This window comes from Cottoperca gobio, chromosome 1 (genome assembly GCF_900634415.1).
Source record: "Cottoperca gobio chromosome 1, fCotGob3.1, whole genome shotgun sequence".
NCBI lineage: Eukaryota > Metazoa > Chordata > Actinopteri > Perciformes > Bovichtidae > Cottoperca > Cottoperca gobio.
The window spans coordinates 5,283,032-5,300,014 of NC_041355.1; the positions used below are offsets into that span (position 1 = coordinate 5,283,032).

The window sequence follows — 16,983 nt, forward strand, 5'->3', positions numbered from 1 at the left end:
TCGCTCCTCCTGGATGTGGGCCTGTTGTAACGTAACTCAGTGGGAGGAGCGTTCATGAGGATCAGTGCGGTTTCACCTATGTGTGTGTGTGTGTGTGTGTGGGGTGTGCGCACCGCGGACCAGGTTAAGTCGCTTGGTTACACATATAATACCTCCGCGTGTTATGAAAGAGGGAAATTAAGGAGCTGTGACCAAGAGCGACTCGGTTATTTATTCCCGAGAGGACATATTGAGTGTGTTTGCTTCTGGTTAAACCTGCTGGTCGACGCCGCTCAAACTGCTGTGCGCGTTTACCGTCCAACCGGAGGATCCTCCGACGGTAAGAAAGAAAGAAAGCTCGAAACACAACTCTTAAGTCTTGTTTACAGTTCGTTCTCTTCATGCCACCTGTTCAATTGTATCATGACAGCTGCATTTCTGATGTTGTTGGACCATGTGTGTGTTGTCTTTGACAGTTGTCTGTGATTGACATGTGCGGGTGGGAGGAAGGGTTGGGTTTCTTCTGGGGCAACCTGAGGTCTCTGCTGGGATTCCCAGTAAAACAAACAAAAACGAGCCTACTGCTTCTTGCGTCCTTGTAAAGTGAAAAAAAATGACAAACTAAATGTTTCCGTGTTTCTACTTTGCGTCACTGTTGTGTCCTCACCATAGAGACACAGTAGACCCACCCGATCTCTAATCATAGCTCACAAATGTGTGCAACCTCAGCCAATAAACCAGCCACTGCTTAATAACATGTTTTCAAATGTATCTGGTTTCATAATCTTGCAGAAACCTGCAGGGCTCTCGGCGTCGTTTCTTGTTAAAAAGAATCCTAATTGTATCCACGTGCTGTTGTTTTTAGGTCCTGACAAAGTTATTTTACAGCCACGAAGAAGAAGTGCAGAAGTCTACCTGTCCTGATTCACCTTTCAGGCTCCTGATGTGCTTTGATCTCAGATATCCATTGTGAGGGAGGCAAACTGAAGGTGGTATTGAGTTACCAGCAAACAGCATAAATGTTTCATGGCTGGCCTTCTTGCTTGAGTGTCATTCCTTTACAGGTGTTATCTTCCCACCTGCTAAATCAATGTGATCCACAGTCAGCTGATGTAAACTGAGTGTTTGAGGCTATATTCTGGGAGACCATGAATGACTAAAACTGAGTTGTTGTTGTACATTTCTCTCTCTCTCTCTCTCTCTCTCTCTGTGGAGATATTTCATCCTGTGTTGGATTTATTACTCAGCTGCAGGGAGGTTATGTTTTCACCCTGTTTGTTTGTAAGTTAGCTAGATATGTCAAGCCTGTTAACAGATGTGAAAATGCCTACGACTGACTATAATTTTCATCATTGACCAATCAGGTTACCAATCAGGTCTACAAATCGCGAAAAATACCAAGTAACCCATTCAAATTGTGTATTTTGTCAAGTGAATAGTCCAAAACCTAAGTATATTCAGCATACTATCACGTGAGATATATGAAAACAACAAATCCTCACATTTGAGAAGTTGGAACGAGAGAATTTGTAGCATCGGTTATAAGTCTCTGCAGTTCCACTCCAGAGACTTACAGCAAAAAATGTAAATCTCTACAAATGTTCCCCCCCCCGTCTCATAACATCATGCTAAACATGAGCAGATTGGACATGAATTCTGCAGCGACTGTGAAGTTTAAGGTTTATGTTACAAGTTTCTGAGGAATGAGAGGAATGTGCGGCTAATCAGTCATCTGTATGATTACGAGTGATGTTAAGAGGGGACTCGAATCTTCTAAAGTTTTCAGACCTGCAACCGAGACCGTCACACGCAGACTCTCTGACTCTCAAAGCATGCTACACTGTGAAGAATATATTAATGTGATTAGACGTCCCCGTCACAAGTTTGTGATTTCCTTCACCTTGCTTGTTGCTGCCTCTGCTGCACATAATGTTACTGATTGTTTGAAAGTAGTGGTTTTAAATGAGACTATCTTTTTTCACACTTTAACATCCTAAGCAATATAAAGTTAACTGGTGTTTTATTGCAATTATTACAACAAATATAGTTTTTCTTTGTAATTTAGTCAGTTGAATACGGGATACGTTTTGCAGAACTTGTGGGAAATTTAGGTGGAACAGGTGCTGCAGTCACCGTGTGCGTGTGTGTGTGTGTGTGTGTGTGTGTTAACCTATTTCCCACCACATACACAGCCAGCTCAGCTTTATCCCGTGTTTGGGATTAGCCCCACCTTTTCCACTCGTGTCCCGACGCTGACCCTGATAAGTAACAGGCAACATTAAAACTACGACTGGCGGTGTCTCTTAACGATACAGTTCATAGTAACCATCGCCTTTTTTTATTACTATAATACATTTTATTTTGGGAAATGTTAGATGAGAAGGTTGATGCTATTCTCATATCTGTGTTGATAGTATGAAGCTAGAACTGGGAGGTGATTAGCCCAGATTAGTAATTAGCATAAACACTAGATTCATGGAGGAACAGCTAGCTTGTCCTACTCTCTGGGGATTAAGAAAGTCAACTATCTATCTTTTATAGACCATCCTGAAGCTCACTAATTCATACATTGTAGCTCATTTATTCAAATTGTACATAAAAAGAAATACAAAAATTAGCGTACGAAAGCCAGGCGCAGAAACATCCTGGAATCTGTTAATCAGTAAGGTTTCCAGTTTTTAAATTTGTGTATGGATTAAACACATTGTGTGTTAAAAATAAGAAAGCTTTGGAGGTGTTGGTGAGCATATGGGACAGGCTAGCTGTTCTCCTCGTGCTTCTTAGCATAACGCTAGGTTAAGCTAACGACATGCTGACTTTAACTCCATATGAAAACATGGCCTACAGACATCAGAGTGGTCTATTCTGTTATTCTTTTGAAGCGCATTTTGGCCCTTTTGTTGGCTAGCATGTGTTCTAGTTTAGCACAAAGCGTTACCCTCTTTCCCCCAGCAATCTCTCCTCTGTGTCTTCTGTAAAAGCCTTTCTTTAGAGCGAAGGGAATAGAGATTGTAACTGAATCAGGTTGAACTACTTCTGTTGTCACAGAATGACATGCATTGAAGCTACTAGTTATGTTTCTGCAGCCTGTAGTTTGTAGGAAAGCCAGTCACGGACATAAATTATGTCATGAGGTGTAAGAGACCTACTTTTACAGACAACCACCAGCATGTACATTAGTTTGCATCTCTTTTGCCTTGAAATGTCAAGTGTGCACATGGTTACGGTCATCAGGAGAGCTGTGAGATACATTTTCCTCATGAGAACTTGTTTTAAAGTCACAGAAAGGTCTGAAGAGAGTGGGAACACATCTGAAATAAACAGGTTTACTAGTTAGTTATCCACACCCAAGCAAATATTTGACACAGATGAGCCCAACAGGCATTTTTGGTATTCACTGTATTCCCTTTTTAAAAACAGACTCCAGTTTTTGAGTTAGCTGTATATCATGGCATTTTGAAAGACTTCAAAAACCCTCTTTTCATCCAGTTGGCTAATTGCATGAGTGCAGCGCTGCAGCTTGCTCTCATCCCCTCTCTCCGATAAACATCTCTGAACTTCAGACATGCTGTATCTTCCATCCACCACATGCAAACATGGTTGTTGTTTTTTATCAGCGAGTGAGACGTGATGCAAACGAGCTATAGAGGAAGCAGCAGGAGCAGAGATGGGATATGGCGACACAAAACACATTCTTACCGTAGACAGTCGCCTATTATCGTGTGGGGATGGGCTGAATACCAACATGAAAGTGGGAATGATGTCACAGACCCGCCCATATTGTGCACATACTGTACCATGTGGTAATTTAGGTTAAGGTTTTAGAAAGCATTTGTAACATTTGGGTTATAATAAGTTGGGTTAGGGTTATAACGATTTCACATATTACACATGTTGGGTGGGAACGTATCCAAGTTCTCCAGCTAAATAGCCCCTTCCAGTAATATGACTCATTAAGTTGACCTTTCAAAGGGTTTTATGTTCTCAGCAAGGCTTTTTTTACCTACGTCAAATGTTCTATGTATGTTCCCTATGTCACTTATGTTGGAATCACCTATCTACGCCCTCAAATCTTCAGATTTACACATTGATTTCTCCACAGTGTCTGAACATACACTCAACAACTTTGGTTCAAACTAAAAATCTCAACAAATATGTATTGCCATGACATTTTGTACAGATGTTCATGATGCCCAGATGATGAATCATAAGGACTTTGGTAAAATAAAGATGTTGGTTGGTGGCTTCTCAAAAAGGCCACTTCTAGAAAGATGGCAAGAAACCATAGAAACTGAGTTATTTTACACGGTCCTTTTTACAGTGTTATCCAAGGCTACATCTTGTTCCTTGGGCAGTGAAGAAAGATCAGTACACACATACTGTATACACCCATAATGTTCATGCATTGACTCATGCATACAGGTGAGAGATGGGATCCCACTGAGCCAACAGTGTCAGGAAGCAGGAGAACCTGTCTCTGTCGCAGTGAAAAGCCCCTCTCTCCACTGTAGGTCGTACTGTCTTGCAAGAGAGTTGCAGCATATGAAGTTTGGCACATATCTTTGATCCTAAAAATGTGGCACAAGATTATTTTTTTTATCCTCTTGTTGGCCTCTTTTTAAGTCTTTATCAACTTCATTTATTGAGCTCAGTTTGGTTCCCTTCTGGGTGTTTGGTACTGCCGTTACCTCCTCTTCTCCTTCCAGCTTCGCAAAGCACCTGCGTGCTTGTGTGTTTGAACATGTAAATGAATCTCTTCTCGTGATCACTGAGCAATATGGTACAAACAGCATGTTTCAGAAACCAGTTTGGAAATGAATACAACAGCCAACACCCTGTTAGCCTCCATGTGCATGTGAAAATCCACATACATGCATCATGGAGCAACACTATTCTGCTTAGTAATCACAGTCTTATCTCATAAGCTATTTACAGTCATCATTCAGCACCTGTTGGGTTGTGTTGTTTAGAAACGGACTATTTTTACATTTATTTGCTGGTGTCAAAATGACCTTGGGAGTTATTTATTAAAAAATAATTGTTATTATTGTTCCTTCTTTATTAAGTCTTCTGTTTATGACATTTAAAAGTAAAATGACAATAGTTGGATGTCTGATCATTTTAAGAATTTTAAATTAGCTCTGAACATGAGTTATTCAGTGTCTCCTAAAGATGAATGGTCCAACACAGTGGTCACTGAAGGGAATAATAGAGACGGAGATAACAAAATAAATGGCATTTCTTCTATCCCGCTGTGATGTTGATTGGATGAGGATGGTGAAGACTATAAATTGTCCGACCAGACAGTATCTGTTCCTTCAATGGCTTCACCTGTAGCGCTTAAATATTTCATCAGCTACTATCACTTTAATGGGCCTGTCCGTCACTGGGTTGCCAATAGCTGCCACCTGGCCACCGTAAATGATATAATGAGGCTGGTTCAGGAGAATGACACTCGAAAACACCGACGTTTCTTCTGTCTGCGCGATGTTACATTATCTAGCAGCCAAAACGCACCTCACCTTAAATTCACCTTAGGCAAAAGGAAAAATGACAAACGTTGACTTAAGTGCTTTACAAAGAGATAAAACAACTGTTTAAAAAAGTAAATGTAGTGTAATGCAATGAGTTCTTTTGTATATCTACTCTGACATGTTCATTCATCAAGTCTCTGTGATTGAGATGTAAAACTCCTGTTTAGCAAGAAAGATGATCTTTATTCTGAGTAAAGGGTGTGTCCTGCCTCTGTGCTATTTGTCCAGACCACACCTGTGTGTATTAAAACCTCTGGGAGGGCAGAAAGCCGCCAGTACCCGAAACCAGATAAAAAAAGAAAATGACAAAACCCCTCGAGGCGAGCGTTTCTCTCTCTCTTTTCAGCCTCTGGCTTTGGCTCGTCTTTTGATTCTTGTGACGCTACTTTGAACAAACACTGAGGTGCTACACAATAGCCGAGCCCATGTTCTCACTTTGTCATCATGTTAACTTTGCGAGTGAAGGTGACCAAAGCTCTTTATGCAACAACACGTGTAAAAACATTCAATGGATGCACTGAAATTCAAAGTTTCCAGCTGTATCTGTTAAGTCATGATAAATAATTAACCGATTTGTTGGCAATGCAGTAAAGGCGTGACATGTTACAGCAGAAATGGATTGTTTGTTACAACTCTTGCCATTATCTCATCCCAAACTCATCTGGAGGAATTTATCTGCAGCAGTCGCTAAACGCTGCCAGAACAAGTGTAAAGAAACCAGACACAGCTTTGAGTAATGTCGTATTGTTTCTACAAAACACAAGAAAAATCAATTTGCCTTTTTTTTTTTTTTTTTTTACAGCTTCTTGTTTTATTGTTATTTAATTTTCCTGAGTTGGGCATTTATATTTTAAAGTGAGCATTTACATTTTAATGTGGGTACTTACATTTTAATGTGGGTGATTACTTTTCAGTGTGCGTCCCACAGGTAATAAATGGTGGCGACGACCAGAAAGTAATGCCTTAAAAAAAAACATGTCACCGTACAAAATAAAGCGGCAGTAACATTCTGTCTGGTGGTTCCACTTCCAAATACAACACCTGAAGGTTGTGAGTTCAATACCAGAGGCTGCCACCGTTGTGCCCCTGAGCAAGGCACTCAGACTGTCCCTGTAGTTAGTTCACTCTGTCGCTCTGGATAATGACATGTAATGTAATGTGCAAAATAATGAGTTTAAAACTGTTGGTGGGACTGAAAACGTGGCTTGTAAGACCTTCAATCACAGCCCGACATAACAGAATAAATCAAAGGGAAGAACAAGTCAAGAGAAGGAGAAGAGATGAATATAATCAGTGCATCAAAGATTATTGTTCAGGTAATTAACTTAGGCAGCAATGCACTTTCTCTAATTGCATGTTAGAAACGAGTTTCTTTCTCCCTGATTTGATTTGTAATGAATATGATTTACTCCAGTCTTTCAAATTTAAAAGATGCAGAAACACAACAGGGTAAACATTTCTTCTTCAAAGTTTTGGTGTCTGAGATATTGTTTGTGACATTTGATCCACTCTGTACATTTGTTTTCATTTTAAAAACGTAGATTTTTATTGTAAAACTTTCTATTTATGACTCTTAAGTTTCGAAGTACTTTGTTTTGTTATGCAACAAAATACAAAAGGCACATTCTTTGTATCTAAAGAAACCTAAATGGCAATAAAACATCTACATGCCCTCTCATGCTGGAAAGAAAGTACTTGGTGAGTCTTTGGGTGTAGCTGGGTGTAGTTAACTGCATCTGAGGAAAATCCCAGGCTGGTATTGTCTCTTCTGTTGATCTCTGGCTGTGGAGACGTGGAAGTGACAAATATGTGCAATTATCAAATTGCAATAATTGGAAATTAGGAGAATCCAGCGAGGTGTGTGTCGACATAAGACTGCAACACCGACAGTTTGAGACTCTAAACGGACAATTATACACTCTCACAAAGCTGCATTCTCATGTAAACATTCAGATCTCACACACACACACACACACACACACGTAATAGAGGTATTTTTAACAACCTATATTTTTCGCATGTGCTCTGCTCGTCCCATTTCTGTCTCTACTGTATTTCAGGTTATTTTAGTAAGTAGAGCAGTGCCTTCTGGGTAACTGTGGGCTCTCCCTCTGTGTGACAATATGACAGCAGGTACTGTAAATGTGGGTCATGACTTTGATTAGTAGGACTTTAGTAGGACTTCAGTCATTCCTCAAAAACAAGTGTCGGTGTTTGTTGTGCTGGAGAATTACATATTTTGTATTTAGTATTATAAAATGATGGTACTCTGGTCTCAGTTGTATTGAGATGGTTAATCCAAGTTTTGGCTCATAATAGAAATGATTTGAGAGAAGGAAGGCAGTTGTTGTCTGAGCTTTTCACTGCTTACATCAGGCTACTCTTGCAGCATGTTGTAACACTGAAAAACAACAACAAAACCAAACAAACCTTCAGGGGCTCCGAGCAAAACTAAACGTTTTTGACAATAAATCAACATCAATACCCCACAAGACATCGGGACCAACACTGAGACGGCACACAATATCATTAAGAGGCAAAGTAAAGCTGCTTTTACTGCTTCAGCCTGGTTTTCTTCATCTCCAGGTGAGAAAAGACTCCGCAAGAGAAAATAATTTCCCTGCTAATGTTTCCAAATGATGACTCTCTATCGCCGTTTTCCCAACCAGTGACTTCAGCCCAAGCAATAATGAATTTATGAGCCCAATATTTTTCTTCATTTTTATTTTTGATAGCCTCTTATGTTTTATTTCCTGATACTTACTTCATACTTTTTTAAAGAATTGTGATCTCGATGATCAAAACTCTTGAAACATAAACCTGTCAGTCTCACTAATTACCTCAAACATACATTTGGGCTTTCTATACTGCGATTTCTTCAGCCAATATGTACCAATATATCTGCATTAAGGTAATATCAGTTCTACTAGTGAAGCTCAGCCACTTGTTTTGGGTTAAATCAGTTTTATGTGTAAGGGAGAAACGGCGACGCTGGTAAAAAAATGTTTAACCATTCTTGATATCAGATTCTCACTGCTGACATGTGATTACACAGGACCGTTATCACTCCACTTATAAAGGATTAAAATATGGCAACTGTTCTGTCAGCTTTGACCATCAACAGCTGATGGCTGGGTGCCAGCGTGGCAGCCATTTTTAAATCCTGCTTTCGAGCCTTAACCAGGAGAAAAGTTATGTTTTTAATAAGAAGGTTGGAGGTTAAGTTCATGAGCTTCTCTTGTCTGCATGTCAAAGACGGTGGACTTAGAATTAGGGCTGCAACTAATGTTTATTTTTGCATGAAAATGTACTTTTAATTTACGATTAATTGATTTAAAGTCGGCAGGTTTTGTTTTTCTATCGATTGATTATTCGATTAGTTTATTAGTCAACTAATCCTTGTAGCTTACTTCACACATATTGTATGTTTGCAAGTTCCTGTTATTTGCAATAAATCTATGGTTGGCTATATTCTATACTGTGCTGCTTGTGTTAGTTCATCGAGAGGCACAAAACCAGCCTGCAAAACAAAGTGAGTGTTTGATGACTCCTTTAACACACTCACCCACACACACGCACATCTCCATCTGTCTCCCTCTCACTCTCTGTTTACACGACATCACACTTTTATGAAAGATTGCATTGTTTCCAAGAAACCCACGTTTTTAAATTCTCAAGGACCAAAACATCAACTGCAGAGAGTTTATGTGGTCAGTGGGTCTTATTGTAAATGCGCAAAAATATATTCCATTATTTCACAACAGCTCAGTGTAAGTGCTGGAGAGGCAGTTGTAATGTTAGTGACGAATGGACCTCTCGCAGTTTGAGAAGAATACCAATTACATCACAACACTAATTGGAAGAGACAATAGTGTAACTCTCCCATGAGGAGGTGGCATTGATAATATTAAGCGTGCCGTTGACACACGATTGGTTTTAGTGTGTAAACACTGTTGCTTTCATTTTTCTTGTACCTCCTCCTTTCCTGTAGACTTTCTCTCACCATGTTTTTCCTATTTTACTCCCTCCCCCTCCTGCATCTCCCCTCCCTCTCTCTCTCCCAGTAACCTCCTCCCTCTCCATCTCCGTCCAAGTGGCTTTTGGAGAAGCTTACTCACATCGAGTCACTTCCCACCATGCCTCGCCTCTCACACGGACACTCACTTCCTGCGCCTCTCTTTGACATCTCTCTATATTTTGTGTGATAACAGGACAAGAAGGAGTTCCTCGTCTGCTTAGCGCCGCATCTCTGTTAAAGATGGTTCATCAAAGGTAAGACACACACACAATCACACACAGCTACACACACACACACACACACACAGTCTGACACACTCGCCACGCTGCTTTTACATTCCTTCTCAAGAATCCAACCAGCCAGCACCTCTCCTCTAACTGAAAGCAGATGGTGAAAGTTTGACTGTGTGTGCCTTGTTATGCCTAAACACGATGGTTGGCGGGGATGTTTCTGTGGTTCTGGGGCAGAGTGGATTCAAAAGAAGGGGGTGAGCTGTGATTTGTTGGAGAGGCACATTTAGGCGCGGGAACTAAAGACTCTGACTTGGATGTTGTGGCATGCAGCTGCTGCGTGTTTTACAGTTGATCCCCTGTGGTGACGGAGTCCATATGATCCTGTATTGTGTTGACTTTGTCCTGATGTTGTGTTGGTGTTCCGTGACGGACGTAAACCATGTCATGTCCTTTTCAGCCACGCTAGCGGTATGGCTCCAGGGATGTTGGTCAGTCGGTTGGACCACCACTTTGGTCCAGAATCATAAATCTAGTCGATGGATTTAGAGGAAATGTTGTAAAGATGTTCATGGTCCCCTGAGGGTGAAGACTACTGACTTTGTTGATCCCCGGGCTTTTTCTCTAAGGCCACCATGGACACCATGGACCTCGAGAGGAGGTTGACATTTAGGGATGAATCATAGTAACTTTGGTGATCCCTGACTTTTACTTTACTGTCATCAGCAGACAAATACTTCTAACTTATTCAGTGAAATATAACATCTCCTCAATCGATTGGCACAAAATACTCCCCTGACTGTCCCTCTAGTGACTAGAGGGACAGTCAGGGGAGTACCAGTAGTAGTGGTAGTACCAGCTGTAGTCTAGTGCCATAATCATCATCATCATCATCATCACTCAACAGTCTCAGCTGTACTTTGTGTTTAGTGTTAATTAGCAACTGTTAGCATGCTAACAATACTAGCATGCTAACAATACTAGCATGCTAACAATACTAGCATGCTAACAATACTAGCATGCTAAGGTAAGATGGTGAACATCAGGATGACACACTGTCATTGTGAGCATGTTAGCTAGAGCTGCAACGATTAGTCAATCGACAGAAAAATTATCGGCAACTATTTTGATAATGAATTAATGCTTACAGTACGTTTTTATGCAAGACCTGCAGAAAAGACAAAACAAGACATTTAAAGACACCTTGGACTTTGAGAAACTTCAACATTTTTCACTATTTTCTGACATTTTATCGTCTAATTGATTTAATCCAGAAAATGATAGGCAGATGAATTAATAATGAAAATAATCTTGAATTGCTGCGCTGACGTTAGCATGCTGACGTTAGCATGCTGACGTTAGCATGCTGACGTTAGCATGCTGACGTTAGCATGCTGACGTTCAAAACATGAAGTTGCTAAAGTACATCCTCACAGCGCTGCTATCATGACTGTGATTTTCATAAACATGTGACATCATTTCAAATTGTAATGATCGTCGTCACAAACATTCACTGTCTGCGCGCAGAGGAAACATGGACAGATGAGGCACATCCTAACGTCCTTCCTCTAAAAGTGCAGGCAGCGTACATGGAAACATTGTGTTATAGCAGCGAGCTGGATTGATCCTTGATTTTCCCCTCTCATATTATCGGGTTTGAAAAAGCACTGCACTCTCTCTGTTCCCAGTGTTGTCATTTTTTCCAGTAATCTCCTCTCCATGGGAAACGACAAACAAATTCTTTTCTGGGCAAAAAAAGTAGCATCTTGGAAAATTTCCACTTTGCCAATGTGAGTGTTGGAACTGACCTGCAAAGCTGCCCTCAAGCTATTTTCAACTAAAAATAATACTTAAACAAGCAAGCAAAGTCAGCAAGCAGACCTCACTTGCCAAAATCTTTCCCCCCTAACTCCCTACTTGCAGCCAGAGTTGCTCACACCCAGTCGCTGTTCGCCTTCTGATGTCAAAAAATATTTCTGTAATGAGAGTAATGTCAGGGGGCCTGCAAGAATCCACTCTGGGCGTCTGAGGTAGTCCAAACGCAATTTTGACAGCTCAGTCCGAAGTCCAGAGTGCGGCAGGCAACTCTGACCCAAAGTCGAGCGAGCTGCTCCTCTCCTCTATCGACTCATCTAACATTGCCTGTTATTGTTCTCTTTCCTGCATGCCTGTCATAGCTGCTGTCTAGCCATGCAGAGGGAGAGACATGCACTCATATCTGTGCTGCTCTTTTATGAAGCAACCTTTTGTGGCTCTGTGTATATTGATGTCTTCTTATGTGTGTTTTCTTTTCTTCTCTGCATCCCCAGGTTCTCTGTGATTATGCTTCCCCCTGTGGTTGTGGTTGCAACCAGTAAGCAGTCAAGAATGTCCTCCTTCTCCTGCCTATGACATGGTTTAACCTGCGTATGATCCGGTCACCATGATGGCCTCCATGGTTGCCAATGGAAACCGAGATGGGCAGTCTCTGGTCTTGAAAGGGGTGGATCCAGAGACCTGCATGATTGTGTTCAAGAACCACTGGGCTCAGGTAAATCACTAAATCAAGAGTCACGCAGCACAAGGGATTAGTTTGACAGGAAGTGCACTTATTTACTTTCTTAGCTGAGAGTTAATGGAGAAGCTCATTACCACTTATAGAGTCACGTCTGCGTTTACACACACAACTGCTGACCAAACAATCCCTGTAGTGCAATGACACTAAGTGCATTTACTCAAGTACTGACCTTAAGTAGAATTTTGAGGTACTTGTACTTTATTTTAGTATTTCTATTTTATACTACTTTTTACTTTCTACTCCACTACATTTGTTTCATAACTTTAGTTTCTAATGACTTTTTAAAGACTTTAAATAAAAAGCATTTTCAAGCATTCCTATTTATTTGACAGGACAGTGTAGTAATGGGAGAGAGAGAGACAGAAGGACAAAGAGACAGACAGAGAGAGACAGAGAGCGACAGAGAGCGACAGACAGACGGATAGAGAGAGAGAGACGGACAGAGAGAGAGAGACAGATAGAGAGCGACAGAGAGCGACAGACAGACGGATAGAGAGAGAGACGGAGAGAGAGAGACAGAGAGACAGAGAGACAGAGAGACAGAGAGACAGAGATGCAACAAAGGTCTCTAGGCTGGAATCGAAGCCATAATGGAACCCGGGATGTCACAGTTATAAGGTGTGCGCTGTCACCACTTGGCTACCAAAGCTCCTTATTTTACTTTTATTAACACAAAATCGACTGATCATTTTTAATTATAGATTACACTAACCAGCAGTATATACATTACATGTATAAAGTTATTAAAGTTCACAACACCTTTACTAGCTATAACACATAAATACATCAATAATCAACCTTTGCATAATGTGTACTTTTACTTTTGATGCTAATAAGTTTGTACTTTTACTTAAGTTAGATTTGAGTATTTCTTCCCCCACTGACTAATCCCCACGAGCTTATCTGGCGACAAATTTAATAAAAACAGTGGAATTCATCTTAATTTAGCTGTGAGCGCCTCGCAGGGTCCGACCCCACACTGACGACCACTAACACAGTGTTCTAACCCCTCAGTGCCCGGCCAGTGTCATTCTGTATATCGTTTGTTCATCTCTGTGTGGGAGGAGTAGGTCTCGCAGGCTGCCAGGACTCACAGGGGTGAACAGGGACACATGCTGCTGCACAGAGCCAAAGGTCTGAGGCAGTCGGCTTCACACTGCCAATATTCCACTGGCCATAACTGCACTGCAGTGGAGTGTCGCTGGGAGTCAGTGAGGGAGATGCAAAGTAGAATTTGTGCAGAGTTTGACTCTAGAAGGCTCTTTTCACATTCATCAGCTGAAGGAGGAAGGTCTCTGAGTTTAACACGTGCACATACTGCCATGGTTTTGTAAAATCACACCTTGCATATTGGACCACTCGCAGAAGTTTGATGCAGTAACTTGAAACCTTCCATACACAAACACTGAGAATGAACTTTTCAGTGAAGTAGGAGACAACTTGTGTCCAGCAGGTAAACCTTTCGAACTGAAAGATGTTTGCGTATTCATATATTATGGATTTGTCACTGAGGGAGAATGAGTTTAATAAATGACTCCAGTGACATGCATTGTGTTGGATGTATCTCTTAATGCGGTTGGTGAATTCAGATTGATGTGCGAGTACTGTGTTGTAAGTGAGCTTATTGTTTTGAATACAAACTTGTTGTAGTAGGGTGCCAAGTTGAGCAGGCTTGACAGTACAGTCCAGAGCGACTTGGCACTGAACATGATGGTAGGGTTACAATTATAGTTTGTTTTTGACTCGTGCATAAAGTGCCGTCTGTCATTCTTTTACATTTTTCACAGATTCACATATTCCTTGACTAGTCCCAGCTTGACTGTCGACAGAAAAAAAATGAGAACTCCCTGTTCCTGATTAAATATTGTTTTGCTTTAGGCAAACTGGCAGCACTCCTGCAGAGTCTTATTACCATGGTTAGCTAATCTGCAGCCCGATAAAAGTGCTCTTGACTTTGGTTTCAGTTTGGAAAACCTTGAAATCCGAGTAACATGTCGTAAGTAATATTGGCCTTTTCCCTCCGTCAGAAGCTGTGCCTGTTTCATTGGAAAGATTATGGTTCTGTTCATTTGCTGTGTGTTATCTGCTGCTCTTCAGGCCTCACAGAGCTCATTGTGTTTGTTGTGACATTCAAAGTGATCGGTCTGTTGCTGTGGCTGCCAACAGTCCTTAACTATAGACAGTGAAGGGCCATAATAACAAGGGACAAACTGACCATACTCCAGAGTTTCTGGCATTTTTATCAATGTGTTTTTTTTATTAGTGACGTGAACAGATGATGTGGAAAAGCCCCTCAATCCAGTGTACACTTAAGAACATCTTGAGAACGTCGGTTACATTTACTTTGTCCCTGCTCCCATCGCTCAGGTGAATTTACTTTCTCCTCGTTACAATAACTTTTCATTTTTGGGCATCTGTCAACTGAAATAAATGCACAGATGTTAAATGTAAAAAAAAAAAAAGGTTTGAAACTAATTTATTTTTAATTGTTTCATCCCAATTTTATAAACTCAGAATAGTATTTTTAATTCATTTTACAATATTATCACCTCATTATTCAGAGCCCACACAGCATATGTCATTGTGTATTAATAAGGCATAAGACTAACACTCGTCCTGCTTTATAAGAGGACGAACGGCAACTCAAGCAGTTTTAAGAAAATACTTATTTTAAATTCCAAGTTCTATATTTTGGTGTTCTTCAAAGTACACACTTTAGTTAAAAACGTGAGAGCAGTGCTCCCACTGAAAAGAGTTTCCCAGATGTACACACGTGAAAGATGCCAAGTACAACCACAGTCTGATCTGTGAGGACCTCGGTTAAAGGCACCACCCTGAGTGGGGAAAGTGAAAGTGCAGCCTTTGCCCCCCCTCCTCCTCCTCACCACTAGATGTATACTGTCAGTTGTGGCAGCTGTGATGACTTAATATGAAAAAACGTGTTCAATTCTAACACTTTTTAAAAGCAGCTTTTATTTTTAAATGTCAGATCCCTGAACTAGAGATGTTATCCAAAAGAATCCTTTTTTATTTATTTTATTTAACCAGCAGATCCAGAGTCCTGGCCGAGAGAATAACATCAACAGTTTCACATAAAAGAGCAAACAGACACACTTTTCACGTAAATGAAACAAACGACAGCAAAGAAAAGAAAAGAAAAAGCGAATTACATAGAACAATGAAGTTAGCTGCGTTAAGTAGGACATGTGCAATTAGTGGTCAGATTCTCCTTTTTAATCCTGTTTTTATAATCGTCCATGTTTATAAGGTTATCAAGTGTCGGTCTCTGTAGCTCACAACAAGATGAAGGTGCAAAAACTTTAAAAGCACTTTCTGATACGAGCAGCTGTTTGCAAATAATACACAGATTGTAGTCGTCGTAGTTCAACAAACCATAACCTCGTCTGCAGCCGACCTTGATGGTGTCAGTATTAAGTCCTCTACGCTGTTTGTCCAGATTTTTCAAACCTGACCCCTTCCTGTCTCTCCGGTAATGGCAGGAGTGCCTGAACTGGCTAGGCCCCATCAGGCTCAGACAGGGATTACATACTCTGTTCTCTTGTTTCCATCGGCCGTGCCCAGCTCTCTTGTGCTCAGCCAGTTATTGTCATGGCAGCAGTGGCAGGCCGGGGACACTGGCCTCCATTATTGTGACTCTGGTTTCTACGCAGCCGCCACACAAGGGAGGGGCTGGATACACAAAGGACTGTGTCACTCTGTGATACCGAACAGAGTTTATCCGCACTGTGCTGCTGTTGTGTTTACACCCCCATTATTGTCGATAATTAACCTGCCAGGGAGAAGTGAATGATTGCACCTGTACAAGCAGCGTCTAAACCTATGAGATAAAAAGGAAACGCTGACTTGTACCAGAGGTCAAGTGTCCATAATATAGCACATATACTTAACACTATGCTTAAGATCCTCTTTGTCAACATAATGGAAACCGATTTCTGTGCTTTTTGCACTTTTTAAATCCCAGCGATCAATTTGCTTCTTCCTCGGATTTTGTTGATTGAGTTTCTGTCAGTCTTCACTTTGTGTGCTTCAACATGGTGACCATCCATCAACCGTGTCTCACGGTGTTTCTCGTGTATAGAATTCATTTGGGTGGGCCACCGATAATAATGTGCCACCCCCACAGGCTTTAGTAATACCTCAAGTAGAAATGTTATTCTGACCAAACTAATCCTTTTTTATTTATTTCATTTAACCAGCAGTATTTTCCTGTCCTGGCCAAGAGAATAACATAAACAGTTTCACATAAAAGAAACAGGCAGACAGCAGACAAGCAGACAGCAAGACGTTAAAACAAACGGCACACACTTTTCACGTAAATGACACAAACGACAGGATGAGTTATTTCTTACGTTTCAAAAGGAAATAACGTGCAGGCTGATTTATAAAGTCGTATAGACTTTAATAATAATACATTAGATTTTTATAGAGCTTTTCTAGAAACTCAAAGACGCTTAAACAATGACTTTCCTATTTTAAAATTATCTCTTGATTGCAGTTTCGTTAGGACCTTTATTAACCCATAAACTCTGTAAATGTGTCATTCCCAATAGCCTAGATGGGACCAATTTGTTTTATCTGCCAGTAAAGTGTGTGTGTGTGTGTGTGTGTGTGTGTGTGTGTGTGTGTATGTGTGTACACACACAC

At 40.8% G+C, this 16,983-nt stretch overlaps 1 protein-coding gene across 1 annotated transcript in view; it reads left to right on the forward strand.

Annotated features, from left to right (window-relative positions):
- The first annotated feature begins 37 nt into the window (after positions 1-37).
- Positions 38-16,983, forward strand: part of fhip1aa (FHF complex subunit HOOK interacting protein 1Aa) — a 29,338-nt gene continuing 12,392 nt past the window's right edge. Inside the window, exons 1-3 of the mRNA XM_029440955.1 lie at positions 38-319; positions 9,725-9,785; positions 12,071-12,291. Of these exons, the coding sequence (XP_029296815.1) occupies positions 12,184-12,291 (108 nt within the window). The 5' untranslated portion in view covers positions 38-319; positions 9,725-9,785; positions 12,071-12,183. The remainder of the gene's footprint in view (positions 320-9,724; positions 9,786-12,070; positions 12,292-16,983) is intronic.